At 43.9% G+C, this 19,857-nt stretch overlaps 2 protein-coding genes across 2 annotated transcripts; one reads left to right on the top strand and one right to left on the bottom strand.

Annotated features, from left to right (window-relative positions):
• Window positions 1-13,544: 13,544 nt before the first annotated feature.
• On the bottom strand, window positions 13,545-15,426 carry LOC116416345 (putative ankyrin repeat protein RF_0381). Its single transcript, XM_031924280.1, has 2 exons — window positions 14,522-15,426; window positions 13,545-14,429 (listed from the first exon to the last, which is right to left on the bottom strand). Exons 1-2 carry the CDS (start codon window positions 15,320-15,322, stop codon window positions 13,677-13,679), a joined length of 1,554 nt encoding a protein of 517 aa, XP_031780140.1. The 5' UTR covers window positions 15,323-15,426; the 3' UTR covers window positions 13,545-13,676.
• A 429-nt stretch (window positions 15,427-15,855) lies between these two features.
• LOC103315747 (ankyrin-1-like) lies at window positions 15,856-17,478 on the top strand. Its single transcript, XM_016981597.2, has 3 exons — window positions 15,856-16,209; window positions 16,299-16,803; window positions 16,894-17,478. The coding sequence occupies exons 1-3, from the start codon at window positions 15,962-15,964 to the stop codon at window positions 17,314-17,316; spliced, it is 1,176 nt and encodes a 391-aa protein (XP_016837086.1). The 5' UTR covers window positions 15,856-15,961; the 3' UTR covers window positions 17,317-17,478.
• The last annotated feature ends 2,379 nt before the right edge of the window (window positions 17,479-19,857 follow it).

Raw genomic sequence — 19,857 nt, 5'->3', positions numbered from 1 at the left:
AGAGAAAGGACAGACGCCTCCTGGCTGATACAGACGTCTCAGGGTCCGACTCGTGCGGTCGGGCTGCGAAACTCGCCGGGAGTGAGAGAGAGATTGAGAGAGAGAGAGAGAGAGAGAGAGAGAGAGAGAGAGAGAGAGAGAGAGAGAGAGAGATGAGACGGACTTGTACGTGCGCGGCAACCACCACAGGTTTACGCAACTTGTTCTTTTACCTGGCATTCAGGGAATTCTAGCTCCCCTTGCCGGATGTTAGTCGGCGAATTAGTTTGAGGCTGTCTCGAGGATACGCCGCGGAAGGAATGGCTTGTTTTCTTTGTCATGGTAAACGTCTTGGTTCAAATTTTGATGTTATTTTTATTGAGTGACGAACAATGAAGAATCACGTATAATAAAGAAGGAGAAAAACTTCGCTTAAAAATTCGTTCTCGCGCTCTTACTAAACCCACAGCGGGAAACAGACAGTCGTCGTCGTGCCGTCGAGCGGAAGACGGGAGAGGAAGCAAAGTCCACTTTAATTTGCAATTTAATTAGAAACTCCGCAGCGAGTGAAAGAAACGTCACCGTAGATGACGTGTCAAGGGGTTTCCCTCGCTCTGTCTCGCTCACTTCCATTATGCTTGATTTTTCCGAGCTGCGGTCGAGACCTTCCTTTTTCTCCCTCCTTATCTCGGAGGATATCAGCTCGACCGCCGAGCGAGGATGATACGAGCTCGTAATGACCGCACACTACACTGCGCTCGTTTGTAATTCGCTTTGACGGGCCGCGCTTGCGGCCGCAGGTTAACGGAAGCGGCGGTCGGCTGTAGTCGTGCCAAGTTTTTGGGGATATGCAAATTGCCCGCGATGAGGATAGGAGTTTAATTGAAGCGGTTGTTTTCCGCTTTTTTATGCTTGGATTGATATACCGGGTGTATCGGACGGAATAATGAAGGTCGTTGGAGAGACTCGGGTGTACTCGTTATCTCTGCTATCTCTGGCGTTCTTAATTTTTCGGAACTTCTTTTATACTGCTTTCTTTCGGTTTTTGAAATTCGACGCTTTACTCGTGTTTTCGCGAAATCCCGTGATAAAGTTTACGAGGACGAATTTTCACGGAAAGCTCGCCGTTCATTATTTTTGGTGAAAAAAAGAAGAGAAAATATAGCCCCGTGTAGCTGCTGCGTAAAAAATAACGTTGAAGCGGGAGTCGTATAACAAAAATATTTTCTTAACAAGTGCATGAAAAAGACCCGTTTCCATGCTCTAAAGTGAATGTCAAGCTGCTCATTTCGAGCGTGCAGGAGAGAATGGCTATTCCCTCCCGCTACTCATAAACACTCAAAAACACTCAAAAATAATCAAATTTTTGAAAATTTTTGAAAAATATTGATATTTTTTTAAGCGCAACTTACCATTCACTCTATATGCATGAAAACGGGTCTTTACAGGCACTTGTCAAAAAAAGTACAGTGTGCAACAGGGGGGGAGGGAGGGCAATTTCTACCTCGGGTGAGATTTGAGCACGAGTTGGAGTCGAGGGCGCCGAAAGCGCCTTTTCTCCCCTAGTTGCACAATATACTATTTTCATTCTATTTTTAGTTTTTTTTAACCGACCGAACTAATTCGGCAGCGCTTGGTTGACGGAACTGTTGTTTTGGGTGGGCAAACATTTTTTTTAGAAATGTATTGAATAATGATGTCCTGCGCGGGTAAAAAATAGTATATTTTGGTTGATCAACAGGAATTTGCCGTCTATAATATTTTTTAGCCTTTTTCGTAGTCTTGCAATTTGACACATGGCACAACATTTTCTCGTTTGCATTTGGAGCACGCGAATGATTCGTAAAATAACGAGTAATTGGTACAGGTTTGCACTGGCCTTCTCCCCACTGCTTGAACAATTTACAAATAAACAATTCAGGAGAGTGGAAAGAGTTAATCATAAATTTGCAGTCATACACTTGAGGTTTACATCAACATGTACGTTTGCAAGATACCGCAATAACAAAAAACTCAGCGCATTCTTTCTCGAGCACACATATTCCCGTGCTCGCTTAAAACTCGCTTATTAAAGAAATCTCAGTCCGAAAAAATTCCGTTACTTCCTGCGCGCTCGCATACACGAATCGCTGAAAACTTTTGAAAGCTCGCCCGCGCCGCGGCGGCAAACTCGTCCTGCAAGTATAAGAACAAAGAATACAAAGCCGTAGGAAGAGGAGCAAACTTTTGCTCGCGCGCGTGGGGAATCGAGAATAATTCCGGATTTCAGGAGAAAGAGAAGGAAGCGAAGATGAAGATGGAGGGAAAGAGAGGTTGAAACGATAAAAAAAGGAATGACGAAGGCGAAGGAAAAAGTATATTGCGATTGTATGGGGAAACGGTGGACAGAAACAATTCCTGGAAGTTTATTTTATCGCTCGGAGTGAGGAGAGCTTGAGTGAGTACGTAAATCGAATCGAAATGTTTTAATATAAACTTTGGATGATTTATGTAACGTTTCTATTATATTATAATAGATATAGTGGCATCGCTTTTGAAATCGTCAACTACAATACAATTACGCCTGTAGTAGTTCAGCCGAATGCACAGAAAAATCCAAAAAATCCCCGAACAACGCTACATCCTCCGTCGAATCCAAACGCAAACATCGCGTGAAACAACACACTATACAGCCCCGTCGCCAAACTTGCGCGTGTATCTCCATCGAAGCAAAAAGCTCCCCCTTCCCTAACATCCTCTCGTATAGGCGATATCAAGGAGCCGTCTAGTGCCTCTCCTTCGTCGTCTTCTCTCCGACGACAACGTCGACAACGACTACGACGCAGACGAGGAAGGGACGAAGTTTATAGTGGAGGTTCGAGAGGAGGGACTCGAGACTCCAGAAAATCACTTGTCCCCGGCTGCGTCAACTATCTTCTCTTAGACAAATAAGCTTCGACGGAACCGACTGCGTCCGAATGCTGCCGCTGCAGCTGAAGAGTCGTGGCGCGTGTAAACTAGCGTTGACGGCGACGATAGAGCGTATACATATAGACCTGTACAAGCAGTCGGTGGTCCTTCGAGTATACGCACGGCTGTGAGTAATTGAAGATCGAGAATCGCAAGCTGCGTCTACCTTGGAGCTTTTTCACTGGAATATGATTTATAACCGCAAAATCATCTTCGAGAAACAGCTCTGGTCAATGTGTCACCCAGTCCGACTTTCGTTCTCGTCGTCCAAAGCCTCGGAAACGGCGACGCGCATACCGATCGACGTCCACTTGAGTATGTGTACGTACACATCACGCGAAATTTTCGATATTCCGAGTGTGCACCGACACGGAACGATCGGACCGTAAAACCGGAAAATTTCCAATATCTTGGTTGTGCGCAAGCTTCGATCCTTCGCGCGATTGGTACTTTCACCGGAAACGCTTCCGGAGAAGGATGGAGTCTCGTTCGAGTGGAAGAACCGAAGACTTTTTCGCCGAATGTGATAGCACGTACCTCTAAAAGACTTGAATATTCATTCGCTACAAACATCGCTTCACGTAAACCCTCGGTTTCTCAGTGAACCGTCGAACCTTAAAACAAACGATCCATTTCGACGCACAACTCGGTATTTCAGACACAGTCGATACACAGCCCACAATTTTCCTTCCTCCCGCAGAGAGAAAGGCAGAGTTCATCGCACGAGTTACTAGTTCTTCTTACCCGAGCCAACAACAACAGCAACTACGCAGCTCGAGATTAAATCACGGGGCTCTAAACTCGGCAACAGCCACGAGCAAAGGAAGAAAAGCACCTAAGACAATCAGCATGCAGCGAGTAGTATAGCAGCAGCCCGTAAAAAGCGAGAAATCACGCAGGCGTCCGGTTTGACTAATTGCACAAGGCGTAGGAAGCTTCGCCGATTGAGTTATTCCTAAGAGAAGAATAAACTCGCGCTGGCAGTTACGAGCTACCGCTGCTTCGCCGTTTTTATCGCCAGAGCGCCGGCGAAGCTCCTTTTTACGGCTAGAGCAACAACACGCCCCTTTACGTATCTGTACGTATATGTATACGGTCTGTGCTTGAGTCTTCTCTTATTCGGAGGCCCTTTGTGAATCGAGAAAAGGCAAAGGGAACAGCCAACTGTGCTAAGGAATGGCTGGTTCCGCTCGATAAGTAGCTCGAGAACGACTGGCGCCAACCCTATTATTTTCGACTTTTTCCCCTGCTGCGCCGTTACGACGAAAATCGATCTACTGCTTACGCAGACGAAATATTTACACACAGAGCTCGCGCGAGTAAGATAAACAAAAAGTGGTGAGTTTCGGCGGTATATGAACCAAAGGAGCCGAGCATCAAATTCTCATGCGTCAACCTCAGGCCCCGTGCGCTGGTGTAGTTTTTTGCCGTCTAGATCCTCACTTCGACAGGCCTCGAGCGATTTATACCTGAGCTTAAACTTCAGCTTCGGTTATCCCGTAGTCGCGAGAGAGACGACGTTCGAAGGCTCCGATAAGCCGACGACGAGGTACATACTTCTTGCGCGGCCGGTTCTATCCTACGGCAGAAATAATCTCGCGAGGCACAATAAAGTTATCCGGCGGCGCTTTTTATTGCCGCCCCTTCCTTCTTTGCTTATCCCTTTTTTGCCCTGCTCTCAAGCTACTCTTCTTTCTTGCTGCTGATGCTGCTCTGCCAGTCAATTTTTCTCTCGCTCGGCCATGTGTGTGTGTGCTGAGAAAACGATTTATGATCCAGCTCGTCGAAAATTCGCTCCCGTCTTTAGTCGAACGCTGCTATATGCTTAACGACCGAAGAGAGCTTGAGCTTCTCGTAAAAGTCCCAATTTCTTTGTCGAGCTGTGAGGGATGTGGCTCGTTGATGTCCACGGGTGTGAGTAAATACGGAGATAGTGTAAATCTTGTCGACTTTATTTGCACTCCTTATTTTCGAAAAATGCAAACCTCGTGTATCCCGTTATTATCAATCACCGCGATCCACGCCAACTTCCCCTGCACAAGCTCCAGTCCATTAACTATATATACATCGCAGCTCCATTACCGAAGCCTCGCTCCAAAATAATTGTTTAGAATCCAGAGCATCCGCAATATCTCGTGCGGGCAGAAGACGATTCGCCAAGCCATCTTAGAAATTCGCAAAAGCCGCCTAAGCTGCGGGCCTCCTCCCCATGTACATCCCCGCACATCCTCCGTCTATCTGCCAACATATACATACACATACACACATACACACTTGCGCACCTAGGAATGCCGAGTGACGAACGAGGCGAAAATTGAGAGGCGGCGGCTTGTATGCGGCCTCGAATACCTGCCGACAAGTATGCCGACACGATCGATATATACATATATCTATATACATGCAGCAGTAGCTGCGCCTCAATGAAATGCAATTTTTCACCTATATTATCGCCGTAAATTCGTTCCGACGGCTCCTTAACCTAGATTTCGCCCGAGTGCCCGGATATAAAGTTCGCAGGGGAGAGGAATATGAGAGCTGGATCTCTCTCGAGGTGTGGGTGGATATGGGAAAACGTGAGCGCGGTGTGAAATCGATTGCAGAAGCTTTGGTTCGCGAGTGTGCGTATTATTATCGACGCGTGTATATTTAGAGAGGGATAATGGAGTGTTTATAATGGGTGATTAAATTATTGAAATTTTACCGCCTGGGGGTACGACACTTTTGTGTGGTTCGATGCGAAATTTCCGTTCGTTGTTAATTGGCGAACTTAAATGTGGACGGTGGATGGGTTGGTTTAAGCGATGTACTCGGGTAGCGCGTGGTGACTTGAAGGGAACCCTTAAAAGTCGAGTACGGACTATCTGTATCTCCTTAATACTTTTGGATACTTCTTAATCAATCGACAGAAATTAAGAATGACGTACATTCATCTTGAAAATTAATAGGGCGAAATAACGTCGAGAACAATAAATCCAGCAGCGCAAACGACTTTCCTGCATCCACTCTCGAGCTGCCGTCCACAATAACGAGCGTCAAGCCTTCATCCAGACTCCGAAAACTATCCCTCAAATTAGCACTATTGTGCCCGTAGAAATCTGGACAAAGCCAAGCGAGCGCCTCGGTCTGCCACGTAGTCACTTAGCTGAACTTACTACCACTAAACTATCAAAGTCCCTCTTCCTCTTCCCAAGCAAACCAACAGCGTCTCGTGCAATTGTCACGTAATCACTTTTCTCCCAGACACACGACGTACTACGTACACCGCAAAGACTTTCCCCTCCTTTGCTCCTGCTTATATCTCTACACAAGAGCAGTCACGTGACTAATTCAATAGCCTGATGTTTTACATTGAGGAATATTAATTCGCGAGTCTATACACTTCGATATTACCTCTGAAAAATGATCTCGGCTCTTTGAATCGAAATTAATTTTTTGTTAAGGTGCGCCATGAGCGGAGCGGAGAGAATTGCCCAAATGAGGGGTAAAAATAAGAAAGTGAAGCAGGAAAAGGAACAAGAGCGAGGCGCACTTCCAGCCTAGATTAAAACCATCCGAGCCTGCAGGCTAGTAGTCTCTCTGGTATGTGTGCCAAAAGAGGCCTGGCCGAAAGAGCTTCTCTAAACTCCCTGAGAGAGGAAACGACGAAGGCTCCACGATATATCTATACGAGGGGACGGCTCTACGTGGCGAGAGGAGAGCTTCCGGAGGTAATAATAATGAACAGTAATGACGGCGACAATGACGCCGGGAAGCTCGCCAAAACAAATTTATCGACGCGAGTGGAAGGCGAGCGCCGCTGCTACTGGTATGATTTTCCTTCCTAAAACGCAAAATTTCAAGCGAACGATTCGTTCATTCCCCGACAGCCACCGATAAATTCTCCCCTACACAAGTAGCAGCAGCAGCTCCTCTTACATCATTCCAGGAGTACCTACTTACATAAATCCCTCACATCGCGCCTCTAACCGGAAAACGTGCTCGTAGCCAGCACCTCGACACGGCAGCAACAACAATGCGACAGTAAACTGCAATCAGGCTGGCGTAGCGACATACAACGCCTCCTCCGAAGAGGGCGAAGAAAAAAACGCGCGGAGAACACCTCTCTCACGTCCTGCTCACGCGGCATGTTCGATTGGCCTCTCAGCACTCCCACGAGGAAACACACACACACACACTCGTCCCTTGAAGCTACAATGCCGCGCGGAGCTCGTAAAATCGAGTGCAGCCGGTGAAATCATCGCACGGACACCTCGCGTCCAATAAAATCTCGAGCCTGTGATACGTGAGCTGAATCGAACGATCATTTACATTCATTTATTGCCTTTACGAGGACGTCGGCTGTGTGTAGGTGTGCATCTGCGCTTGTTTTGTATCGCGTGACCGATAATCGGAGGAACTCGGAGTAGGACTTTTTAGACCGGGGGATGATTGATTTTACACAGGAATCGCATGCTGAGAGGACGAGGGTAATTGAAACGAGGTAATCGAGTTTGTCCGCGGTGTCGTGTCTTCGGACGGCTGAGTGATTCGAGGAGAGATTATTTTATTAGGGTAATATCGTTAAGCTTTTGGGATCCGAGAGGAGTTCTTCAATTGAATTCTATATAATATTTTTCACTGACTGCTGTGACTCGATATAGCCGGTTTTGGATTTTTCAAATATTCACTCGTCCTCGTCTCGTCACTTTATAAAGTCCAATTATTAACTTCTATGCCAGTTTTGCGCAGACATATTTAATCAAATCTCAGTACTCGTGGTCTCCACTTATATTTAATAAAATACACTCAAATAAAATTAAGATTGATCTTTATTAACCACATCCAAAGAACATAAATCAAAATTTCAATAAAGGCCAATTCAGTCGTAAAACACACCGGCGATTCACTACACACACACACACACACACACACACGTAAAAGCTTTGTTCGAACTTATGTAGCTTGACACCAGGGAACTTTTATGCCGGAGCGAATACGTGAAAAGTTTGGAAAAGCTCTCTCGCGCGTTTTAAACTCGAAGGAACGCGCGCGAGCTCGGTCAACGAGCCGGAACGCAGCTGTCTGAATTACAAGACTGCGCTGGGAAATTACAACTTTTTCAAACGCCGCGATTCACCCGGCGCGAGCTCTTCATTAGCCCGATTAAAGCGTACCGTTTTTACCGCCACTGGAATTTTTTCCGGAAGTTTGCGGATTAATCGAGAGGTTTTTCGCTCGAGTTTTAATCCTGCGCCACTGACGGATTGGAAGTAAAGATTATGGTTAACGATGATTACTTTGTTGATGTATTCATCAGGAATAACGTAGTTGTGTGATTGGAAACCGATGAATTACGGCGGTATTTTCTCCCTTAAAAAAAATTCAAAGCTTTCGATACTCTCTCGAAGTCGTTCCCCTCCAAGTCTTCTCATTAGAAAACCTGATACGCGGATCGAACCGCTAATCTTTTATTTAATACCCGCAACTCCAAGTTTCCGCATAAAACCACGGCCCGAGAATTATAAAAATCGCAAATACCCCTCGAACTTTCCAACCGTACGAATAAACAAAAAAAAAGCAACATCGCAGCCCGTCCACACCCACAGCGTATAAAACTCAAGCCTTAAAAGCATCCCCAGCTAACTCCGAACTTTCTCTCGCGGTCGATACCTCCATACGACTGTATATAGCGAATGTGCGTTGCCTCGAAAGAGATTCATCGCAGCAGCTCCTTCGGCTATGAAAGTAGTACTTATCCCGTATTCGCTTGACGTCGTCGTGGTCGTTGACTCGAGTCTAAATTTTTAATTCGCCGTCACACAGTGCGGCAGAGCGATGTGCATTTTCTCGACGATTAAGTCGACCGCGCGCACAGTATAATAACCTTCGAACGAATTTTTCGAGCTTACTTTTCTTCCTCTAATGCTCACGCGCATTAGCGAGTTGTGCGCGCGGGCTTTACGAGTCGCAGGAGGAGAGAGAGAGAGAGAGAGAGAGAGAGAGAGAAAATTATAATTTCTTCCGTGAAGTAGTCGGTGAATTTATCGTCGACCGGTGTGGCTACCTGCTTTATGGAAATTATTCCTTCGTATGAGTGAACACTTAGCTGCTGGTTGTTGATATTTTTTTTCTTTCTGAGAATAACGTATTCGTTCAATGACAAATGTATGGTTCGTATTATATTTTTCACGATTCCTCTGTTATTGTTAATTTATGAGGTTAAATTAATTGATTCGATTTCCAAGAAATTCATTGCAGCGCTGGTATATTGGAAGATTTATTATTATTATTCCAGTTTTTCAAGCCCGAGGATCAAATTTCGTATGAAACTGATGAATCTGTTTTTAATTTCACTCGATAAATTAATTTTCAATGAAATTGTATTAATTTATGCCGATTGAGAAGTCCTACGCATGCAATTTAATTGTACAAAATGCAGCATTTATTATACATTACGTATACGATGTATTTCCACTTTTAATCGTTCTAATATAGAATGATTCAAATTAGTTCGTATTGCGTAATATAAATAAAAATCTTAAAAATACGATCTTGCTTCAAACTTCATATCATCAATGCTAAAATATCGATAAAAAACCTCTATTTTCCTTCCCACTAACACCAACAAAGTACTATCGTCTCTTTATCAAACTGGAAAATTCCATCACCCTAATAACCTCCTCAAGAATACATAATTCAAACTAAAATTGTCAATAATTCACGTCCGGTTTATTAAGCGATTCGTCATATCTCATCCAGCCTCATCCTCTCCACATCAGCCATTATTAAAACACTGCCTACCATCTCACGCTCCACCAAAAGTCAATCCAGCGCCTTCGAGTTTGACAACCGCGTAATAGCTCGCTTGACGGAAATTGATGATCGACTCGCGATAAAAAGCAGCGCCATCGAGCTCTCTCTCTCTCTCTCTCTCTCTCTCTCTCTCTCTCTCTCTCTCTCTGTGCCAGCGGCATCTGGCGAAATCAATCTCGTAGCTGCAGCAGCTCAGCGTTGCAGTACACGAGAGATACCGGGCGAAAAGCCCGGAGATCTCGAGCTCCCGCGCGCCTTATCCAATTAAACTTCGTCGCGCACAAGTTTGACATAACTCGAAGTAACGAAGTCGCGGAGTCGCGCGCTATCGCGAGTGTATGTGTGGGTATGTATACATGTATATAGGGGAGGGACGAGCGGGATTTAGCTAGGACGTTGATGTATACGAGTGTGCGGGGGAGTATAGACGAGCTGCGGAGATCGAATCTTGGAGACTACGCGGCGGGTTATGGCGGTGATCGTGCGGTCGTGTACAGTGACAGCGGTGCCGAGAGAGCTGGCGTTTAGATGCGAATCTTTGTTACGCGGCTCTCTTGGGAGTGTATCAATTACCAACTTTGAGCCCGTTATATCCGCGCATCGACGTCGAAATTTAACCGTTGCACCCTGAACTATACTTTCATACAAAACATACTCGCAGACACTGACGCCTGTTTTACAAGTCTGCCCCTTTGTACACAGCCGTATCCGAGAGCCTCCGCGTATGTCCTAATGCAGATCATCGGGTTTAACCGCGCCCCGGCATTACGACGCCTCGTCGCACGCGGCTATTCTCTGTCCGGCGATGCCGCGTGTGCGCGCGCGTATACATCTGCGTAAATCATATAGGTCGGATGCGCATGTATAGTACGCATATGTGCAAATCCACAGAAAACCAGACCAACTTTTTTGAATTCTTTAGGCCACCCAGAACTCGAAAAACCTTGGGTTCACGCGATTCCGAAATATCTATTTTTCTGCCGGGCACTTAAAATTCTCTTATGGGAATTTAACACGGGGAAAATTAACGAAAACTAGCCACGATTCAAGCTTACCCACTCAGTGTATAAAGGCGCAATCAAAAAATGTGTATTACTAGGATCGAAGTATTAGAAAAGAGCTTTAATTTGAGGGCTGGTGAGTTAAAAATGGTTGCCTAGGTAAAAAGTTGTCCAGGCTTGAAAAGAGCGAAAAATCATGAAAACTTTTTTGAAAATTTCAACTATCCAGTCCTCAAATTGAAGCTTTTTTCTTCTAATTTCATATTCAAAAATCAGATTAAATATTTTACTGGTTTCATCAGCTATATATATGAAAGTGAAAAAAATAAAAATCAGCCATAATTGAAGGGCATATATATATATATATATATATATATATATATATATATATATATATAGCTGATTGGACAATGAAAACGTTGATCTAAATTTTTAAAACAAAAGTAGAAGTAATAAGCTTTCATTTGAGCCCCGGATGGTTTAAATTGATGGCGGCAATCAAAAGTTATAAGGATTTCAAAACTGAAAAAGCTGAAAAAAAAGAGAATTTAAAGTGTCCGGCAAAAAAATAGATATCTTGGGAACCGAAGGTTTTTCGGGTTCTGGGTGGCCTAAGGAATCCAAAAAAGTTGGTCTGGTTGTCTATTTTTAGGTGTGCTCTCAAATTTCAATTTTGTTCACTCAGACCCCCTAAAGTGTCCGGTTCTCTCTCCCTCTCCCCTCGGTATGTTTCTCGCGTTCAATTTACCGCATGTATACACCCCCCCCCCACACACACACATATATATATATATATATATATATGTATATGTACTGCCGCTTGTTAGCGGGACGCGGCTCTGCACTTTTGATGCCTTTTTACGAGTATGGCTAGCGTCAATTTTCTTACGTTTCTATATACAAATGTGCGTTTTAGCCCGCGATCGAACTTTTTGTTTATTATCATTGCGAAGGAAGTTTCTGAGACTAGCGCGTGTAATGTACGGCTTTGCGATGAGAGCTACTAGTCGATACGGTTCATTCTCGAACTGGTACACGCGCACGCAGGCATCGAATCGTGAAATGAAGCTGCTGTGTGCACAGTCTCGCGCTATTCATCTCAAAACAGCTTATGAAAGAAATTGTTTTATATTGATCGATTTTCATCAATGCCATATATGCAAATATTGTTCGAACTGTCGGTGTTACATATTGTATAGTATAGACGGTGATGTATTTTTTTTATTTGAAAAATGCGGTTTTTTGAAAGTGCTTTCAAATATTCTCTAACGGAAGATGGAAATTCAAGAAAGATAACAATAAATTTTGTACTCCAAATGACTCAGCGCGATATACATTTTATTTGAGCAATTCCGCTGCGTGGACAAATATTTCTAGGAATTCAATCAAAATCGTTTCGAACGAATGTACAGGTAAATGTATCCAAGCAATAGAAACCCCTAGAGTAAGGTTCAGGTATGCGCGCCGGCCATTAGCAAAATTATAAAGGGACATATAGGGTAATAAAATAAGTACCGCAATAAAATTAATTTCTAGGTAGTCTCAGTTAGAATTCAGCTGCAATAAAAGAAATATTGCAGTAATAAACCTAAATCATGGTATAAGCTTCTTATACCGTTACAAGTAGTGTAGACGTAAGCAATTACTTATTCACCTAACAATGGATACGGCGACGGCTACAGCTATTCCATGAACTACGGACACGGCGCCACCACCGACGCTTATCTCCCCGACAACGGATCGGCGCCGACTACGCCTATTTCCCCAACGACGGATACAATAACAGCTACGCCTATTCCATGAACAAGAGATCAGTGGAAATAGACTCTCTCTGGAGACGCCATTGAACATGAGAATAACGACCTTGAAAAATTATTATAATATTTTATAATAATTTATTATTATTATAATATAATTTTTAATAATATTGCGACCAAAAGACTGCCTTTGTATGTCCTAATGTTTTCATGATAAGAAAATAATTCCAAGCTCCTCGTAGGCGAGCTCTTAATGAATGTAGTAATTTCAGGATATCATCGCCGATATCCTGCGTTTTAGAGACTTATGAAAAACATTAGCGATAAATGTTTGAGAATGCAAATTGATTTTAAGAATTTTATGATGAATGATGTAGGATGACACTAGTCTTGCAAGAATGTACAAGCGTAACTTTGTTGTAAGTCCGATAATTTGAATAGAGTGCTTTTTTGTAAATGTATAATGTGTGTAACTTTAATTCTAACGTATGTAATAACGCTATGTAAATGTAAACAATATGTATCTTTGAGCATCTGATAAAATCTCATAAACAAATCTTCATAATAAATAATAATGCTACAACATGAAAAAAATCCCTTGGTTTCATTATTTTTCTAAAAAATTACTATTTCAAAAAATGCATGCACTAATATAGGACGAACGTACACTGAAAAAAAAAAACTCAGCTATTTTAACTGAAGTAATAACACCAGTAATCCATCATTGTACGAAGACTCGCCAAAATTACCGTAGAGTTTAGTAGTTTTAAAGAATCAGTTCGGTCGTTTTTGCTGGTGTCCCGCGTAAGCGACCAATTTTACGAGTCGCGACTCGCTAAAAATACCAGTGGCACACCGTTGTTCTTACTGAACAGTCGTTACGGTGGCAGAACGGTTAAAACTACCGGACTTTGCAGCAGAAATGACTGTGATTTTTTTTCAGTGTAATTACAATCACTTGTAATAATCAGTCACAGATTTATGACTGTTTTTTTGGGGATAGGTTAAAATTGAATGTATTATTTTAAATTTAAAATTTTATTTATTTAAAAATGTAACTCAAAACACTCTATACTGATGTTCTAAATACACGCGCTCACAGTGTCAGTATTCACTGATGAGTCACTATAATACAATATAATCGGAGATATATAGAGAGCTATATACAGAAGATTTTCAGCATTCTATCAAAGCTGGCTCATTTTGCATTTTCGCAACATTGGCAAAGAAATTTAACCATCTTCCTCCCGAGCACCCAGGGCAACATGTTATAGAAAGCCTCGTTAATAAGGTCCTCCTGGTCCAGCATTGATTCATAGCACTGTTGGGCGCGCATAAAAGCCCGAACTACGTCCTCGGCGTACGTTGGAAATCTGGTCAAGTCGAACAGCCTGAATTTTCTCTCGAATTCAGGATTCCTCATGAACTCAGCTATCTGACATTGTCTTTTCTTGAGTATATCAAAGAATGAGCAGCTCCAGACAACCTTGGTGAGCTTCATCTGATCGATCTCTTCGATGCATTGTCGATAATAACTCGACATTTCTGAATACTGCTCGATGATGCTCTCGTCTTTTAGATTGATTCCCGGCAGGCAAGCTTTCTTCAGCGCCAGAATTTTTATCAAAAGCCTGACGCTAGAATTCTCCCTTTCGAAGCGATCTATTAGAGAGAAAGGCGTACAACCTTCATTGTCCTCTTCGAGCACATCCGCGCCTGCGGAAAGAAGTATCCTGATATTCATTTCCATATTAGGGTTGAACAGGGCTAGGCAGGCAGCGTGCAACGCGGTGCGACCATTAGAGTCTCTCAGACTAATGTTTGCGCCCCGTTTGACCAAAGTTTCAGTCAGTTCAGCGTTATGACTGTAACGAACAGCCATGCTCAACAGAGATGAGCCGTCTTTTGTTTGCGCGTTCACGTCTGCGCCGTGGTCTAAAAATATATTCACCTGCAAAACAAGGAAGAATTTAGTAACAATGCGATTTAAATTAAATCAAATCAATTATTCATATCATACATATGAAATGTGTTTCTACTTACCAGCTCGTTCTTTCCTGTGGAGGCGGCCGTCTGTATTGGCTTCTCGCCAATGTAATCTTCGTCATCGAGCGAGACGCCGTTCTCGATTAACGCTCTCGGCAGGTCAACATTTTCATCGTTAGTGAGTCGTAATTGCATTGCCAGATAGTGCAAGGCATTTCTATTTTTCGAATCTTTAGCAGTAATATCAGCTCCATATTTCATGAGAAGCGATATCAGCTCGGCGGATTTTTTGATGCTTGCTGCAATGAGCACCGGTGTGACACCTCCATTGTCAGCTGCATTAGCGTTGGCTCCTTTCCGGAGAAAAAATTCAATCAATTTGCTTTCGAGCTTTACCGCGTGATGCAGGATGGTCCGTCCTCTATCGTCCTGAGATTCTAAATTGGCGCCATGATCCACGATCAGACGAATGAGTCGCTCGCTCGAACTAGTGTTATCATCCATCTGAATCAGCAGGTTGAGAATGGTCGATTCCTCACTGAGCAATTCATGACGACGGCATCCGAAAGGCTGGTTCACATCTGCACCCGCACGCACTAAATACTCGGCGGAATCCGTGTAGCCGCCTAAGGCAGCGATCCACAGGAGCGAGAGTCTTTCGAACTCATCTTGCGAAAAGTGACTCCTGTTGAGGCGGTCTTGCTTCAGGATGGACTTTATTTTAGAATTTTTGTGGGCTTTCTCGGGTTCGCGGAGAAATTTTTCGATCTGGTACTTGTTGAGACTGCGAAAAATGCCCGTGAGTCCCTGATGTAGCCGTCGGTCAAAACTTTTGATGCTTTTGGTTCTGGTATCCATACTTGATATTGAAACGTACACGGGTGATAGAAAAAAAAAGTTTCCGACACAGAGTAAAACCTGTAGCACGTAGCTTGGAAGAAACTTAGACGATGTTGATCACTCCGTTGCAGGAAGAAGACTGACTTGATGTTCTCTGACCTGACCTCTACGAGGGACTACGCCTTAAGATATTTTCCCCACTCCCTTCAAGGAAAGCTGACCGCCTCAATTCCAAGGGTGGACGGAGCAGGTATCCGTAGCAGGTAGATCAGGGGACAGGGAGGGGAGACAAGGTTATTGATCAAAGACCTATATGGAGGGGGAATGCATGGGTCGCAAGGGTGGGTGGTGCAGGTATACCGAGCAGGTAATCGGTGGACAGGGCGGGGAGACAAGGTTATTGGTCGGAAGCCTATATGGAGTGGAGTGCATGTGGCCCAAAGGTGAACGGGGCAGGTATACCGAGCGCAGGTAAATCAGGGGACCGGGAGGGGAGACGAGGGCACGAGTAGTGGCCTTGCTGCAGTCCCAACTTCAGTCTGGATCTAGAGCTCAACCAAGTTGTTTGAAGAGCAATAGCGATCTATCGAAGCATTTCGTAAGTTATTTCAAGTTCAATTTTCTGACTGCGCTCGAGAAATACAAGCCTAGTGAAGTATGGAGTTTTATATGATGCCGGTTATTTCCTACGCCCAGCCGACATGCATCAGCCGTCTTAGAAATATAGCATGCAGAAAAGAATTTAAGTTATGTGAATGGATGAAAAAAGTGCCAATTACTCGTCTCAAGCAGCGTCTTGAACATACATATATACTCAATCAAAGATGTAACTGCTGCGGAGAGTCGCCCCTGCATGTGGCCGTTAGGCTCGACTCTGTAGAGATCTTGAATTTGCTGGCCATCAAGTAAGTTTATTTTTCTATTTAATTCATACGTCAAAATTTTGCTATCACAGAGTCAACTTATCTCTAATACGCAACGTATTTTTTTTCAGCAAAGCCAGATTCAATAAAGTTAATAACTGTGGAGAGACAGCCCTCCACGTCGCATGCAATATTAATAACGAGAATATGGCGGCTCGTCTCCTGGACCTCCGCGCAAGCCCATACAGAGCAAATCACAACGGCGAAACGTGTATGGAAGTCTGCTTGAGAAAAGGCCACATCGAAGTGGCAGAGACGATTCTGAGAAAAACCAAGGCCGATCTGATGTTCCGTGATCCTGAGGATTATTTACTCATGGCCACACGTGCTGGATCCAAGGACTTCGTAGGGCTTTTCCTGGATTTTAAAGCAAACATCGACGCAGTGGATCCAAAAGGAAACAACGCCATTTCGCTGGCAGTCGAGCTGGGCTACGAGGACGTCTTGGACTGCCTCCTGAAGCGTGGCGCCGACACCACGCGCACCTACACAGGTCAAAATAACACGTTACTGCACATTGCCTGCAAGCAGGGTCGCCAAGACATCGTAAAGAAGCTACTACTAGCTGGAGCACCGGTAAGTTTCACTTTCAATATTTCTTTTCTCTCGATGATCTTCCTCTCGATCGAAATAGTTACTAATGCAACGTTATTCATATGTTTACAGGTTAACCAGCTGAACACTAAGCATGAAACCCCACTACACGTGGCAGTAAAGCACTCGTCACTCTGCATCATCCACATGCTGCTGACATCCGGGTCGAATCTCGAGGCTAGGGACCTTTTGCAACTCACACCTCTGCATAACGCAATAATGCTCAACAAGACAATGACGGCTAAATATCTGCTCAGTCACGGAGCCAGTACGACAGCAGCCGTAACGCCACTCATAAAAGCGATGGAGGAAAAGTACTTTGAGATGGTCAAGCTGATCGTCTGCAGCGGCATCGGTCACCTCGAGCAGAAGGACGCCTTAGGTCGGACTATCTTCGACGCGGCGGTCAAATACGGAAACGCGGATCTTATAAATTTTTTGTCCAAAGTAGCAACAGAAGCAGGAATCAGTGCGTGTAAGCGTTTTGAAAAATAGTTCGTAATTGTAGCTTGTTATTTTTATTGATACTGATTTCTGAGCTTCTGCGAGCTCTTGTACGACGACACGGGATATCAACGGAGGTATCCTACGACTTGTGAATATTTAATGTAAATAAGTGTGATCCGCGTTTTCGTTTTGTAATTTTGATAATTTAAGTGTGTAAAATAATTACAATAATACAATAAATTATACAATATTAATCTCAAAATCATGAAACTTCTTCAATCAAGCAATCACCACCTTTCTCTCTCTCTCTCTCCCTCTCTCTATCTATCTCACTATCAAGCTCTATATATACAACGCATCGTTGATCCAACGACTGCGTCTGCTCTCGGCAAAATCGCAAAAAGACGCAAAACAAAGAGCTTCTCGAATGGAGGGCTTTTCCGCGTTCAACTCGGCGGCAGCAAAGAAATGTAATCAAAGTATTTCGGAATCTCGGGAACCCAAGGTTTTTCGGGTTCTATATAGCCGAAAGAACGAATAAAAGTGGTTGAGTAGGTGTGCTCCCAAATTTCAAATTCGTTCACTCAGACCCCCTGAAGTGTCCGGTTTTTTCTGGATTTGCACATGCATAGGCTATACACAGAGGGCTGCATAGTTAAACCGCGTACACACGTTAGACGTACGCCACAGGCGGTTAGAGGGATGATGCGGAAACGGCCGAGAGAATCCATTCGGTCTAATTAATTATAGCGAGTCGAGCGCGCGCGCGTGTTTATACTCTGCGCGAGAGGGATGTGGGACTATACGCGGTTTTTGAGTTTTCAAGGCCTTTGACACGAGGCGGGATCATTGTATGAGGGGATTTAGTGCGACCGTTTGGTGTGACTGTTCAATGATTAGTGGCGGACGGCGATTATGCTGTGGTTTCGCGGGGAGAATATGTGTGTATGTGTGTGTGTTGTGTGTAGCAGTGTTCGACGCGGGAAACTTCGTCGGTTTTGAAATATTTAGCGGGTAGTTAGTTCTTTTCTTTGCATTTTAAATTTTTTTAACGATCTACACCTATTTTTGTGAGTTTTATAAGTGATTTAACATGAAAGTCAAAAAATCAGTAGTACAGCAATATTTTTGTCAGTCGGGGCTTCAGTACATACCCATCAAAGCGAAGAAGAAACAGCGACGAAGATAATAATAACATTCACCTATCTCTCCCCCGATACCCCACACGTAACCGCCTAACCTTTTCTTCAATCACAAGCACATGCACATACAACGCCGCTATTTCTCTCGCAGCACTTAGCGCGTAATAAATAATCTCTCTCTCTCGGCTGCCGGCGGCGTCACACGACGCGGCTAATGGCAGAAGTAGCGAAGGCAAAGGGAAAAAAGCGCAATTACGTTATCGCTAAACGCAATTTATCGCAGCTTTGATGCTGCGCGCCGCGGGCAGTGGCAAAAAAGAGAGAGAGAGAGAGCTGCGCATATTTTTTTTACCTCCTTCCCGAGCGGGGGTCGTGATATTTCGATATTAATTTCAACAATGGAAATATGAAAAGTAGCCGGATCGCGAGAGAGAGAGAGAGAGAGACGCCCTTTTTTGCGCAGCGGTTTCTTTATTATCCGGGTAAATTATTACGCATCGTCGTGTACGCCAGCAGCTGCGTCGCGATAAAAATTAATGACGTCGGGGATATTAAAATCGAGGCTGATGCACTATGCGGCCACGGCTTTTATACGCGGACGCGAAGCTATGGGTCTTCTTGTTGCGGCGAAGGTTGCTTTGTTGCTATACGCTTTTACGGCCTGTAAGTTAATCAGCCGCGAATTATATTGCCAACTTATATGGCTGTATATGAAATTTAAACGCTTTTGTGTCGTAAATTTCCTGGAGTTTAATCGTATATATAATGTATAGCAAACATTGTTTGCTACAGAAAAAGCTCGTCGCGATCAATCGTAAAATTCTTCGCAGAGCACGAATGCGACAATGTCGTGTACGGAGCAATAAAAATTAAATTCGCGTATACACTCACGTGCCTTCCGCGCGTACTCGCTGCTGTTACGCTGCTCATTCGTGCGACCCTCGTATAACGAGGCTGGAATGCGAATTCGCGACGCGATATCGTACTTACTTCTTCGAGGCCTGTATGTGTACGGACGAGTGAAACAAAATTGTCTGTTAACGAACGTGTTTTTATACTCCGATCTATTTGTTCTAGTACATGGTGGGATTCTATTGGCGTATACGAATTTCATTTCCCCCCAAAAATTTTGATACATTCGGTAACCTAGCTCGTAAAATAGAAATTGATATGTGCCGGCGCACGTGTAAAAAACCACGTGAAATTCGCAACTAGTACAGCCATCAGCTATACCTACAGGGCGAACAAATTTTTTTCAACTTTTAATATCAACAACGCTTTTTCTCACACAATGCATATTCATACAGAAATCCACAGCCCCTCGAATTATAAATCGATTTAACAAAAAAAAAGCAACGACCATAACATGACAAAAACTCCCATCATCCACTCCCTCATCCGAACTTACTCAATACATTAATCATCTCTCCTCCGCGACTTCCCGTAC

This window comes from Nasonia vitripennis, chromosome 2 (genome assembly GCF_009193385.2).
Source record: "Nasonia vitripennis strain AsymCx chromosome 2, Nvit_psr_1.1, whole genome shotgun sequence".
Lineage (NCBI taxonomy): Eukaryota > Metazoa > Arthropoda > Insecta > Hymenoptera > Pteromalidae > Nasonia > Nasonia vitripennis.
The sequence above is the reverse complement of the archived record's forward strand: the minus strand, read 5'-3'. Positions and strand labels throughout refer to the sequence as shown.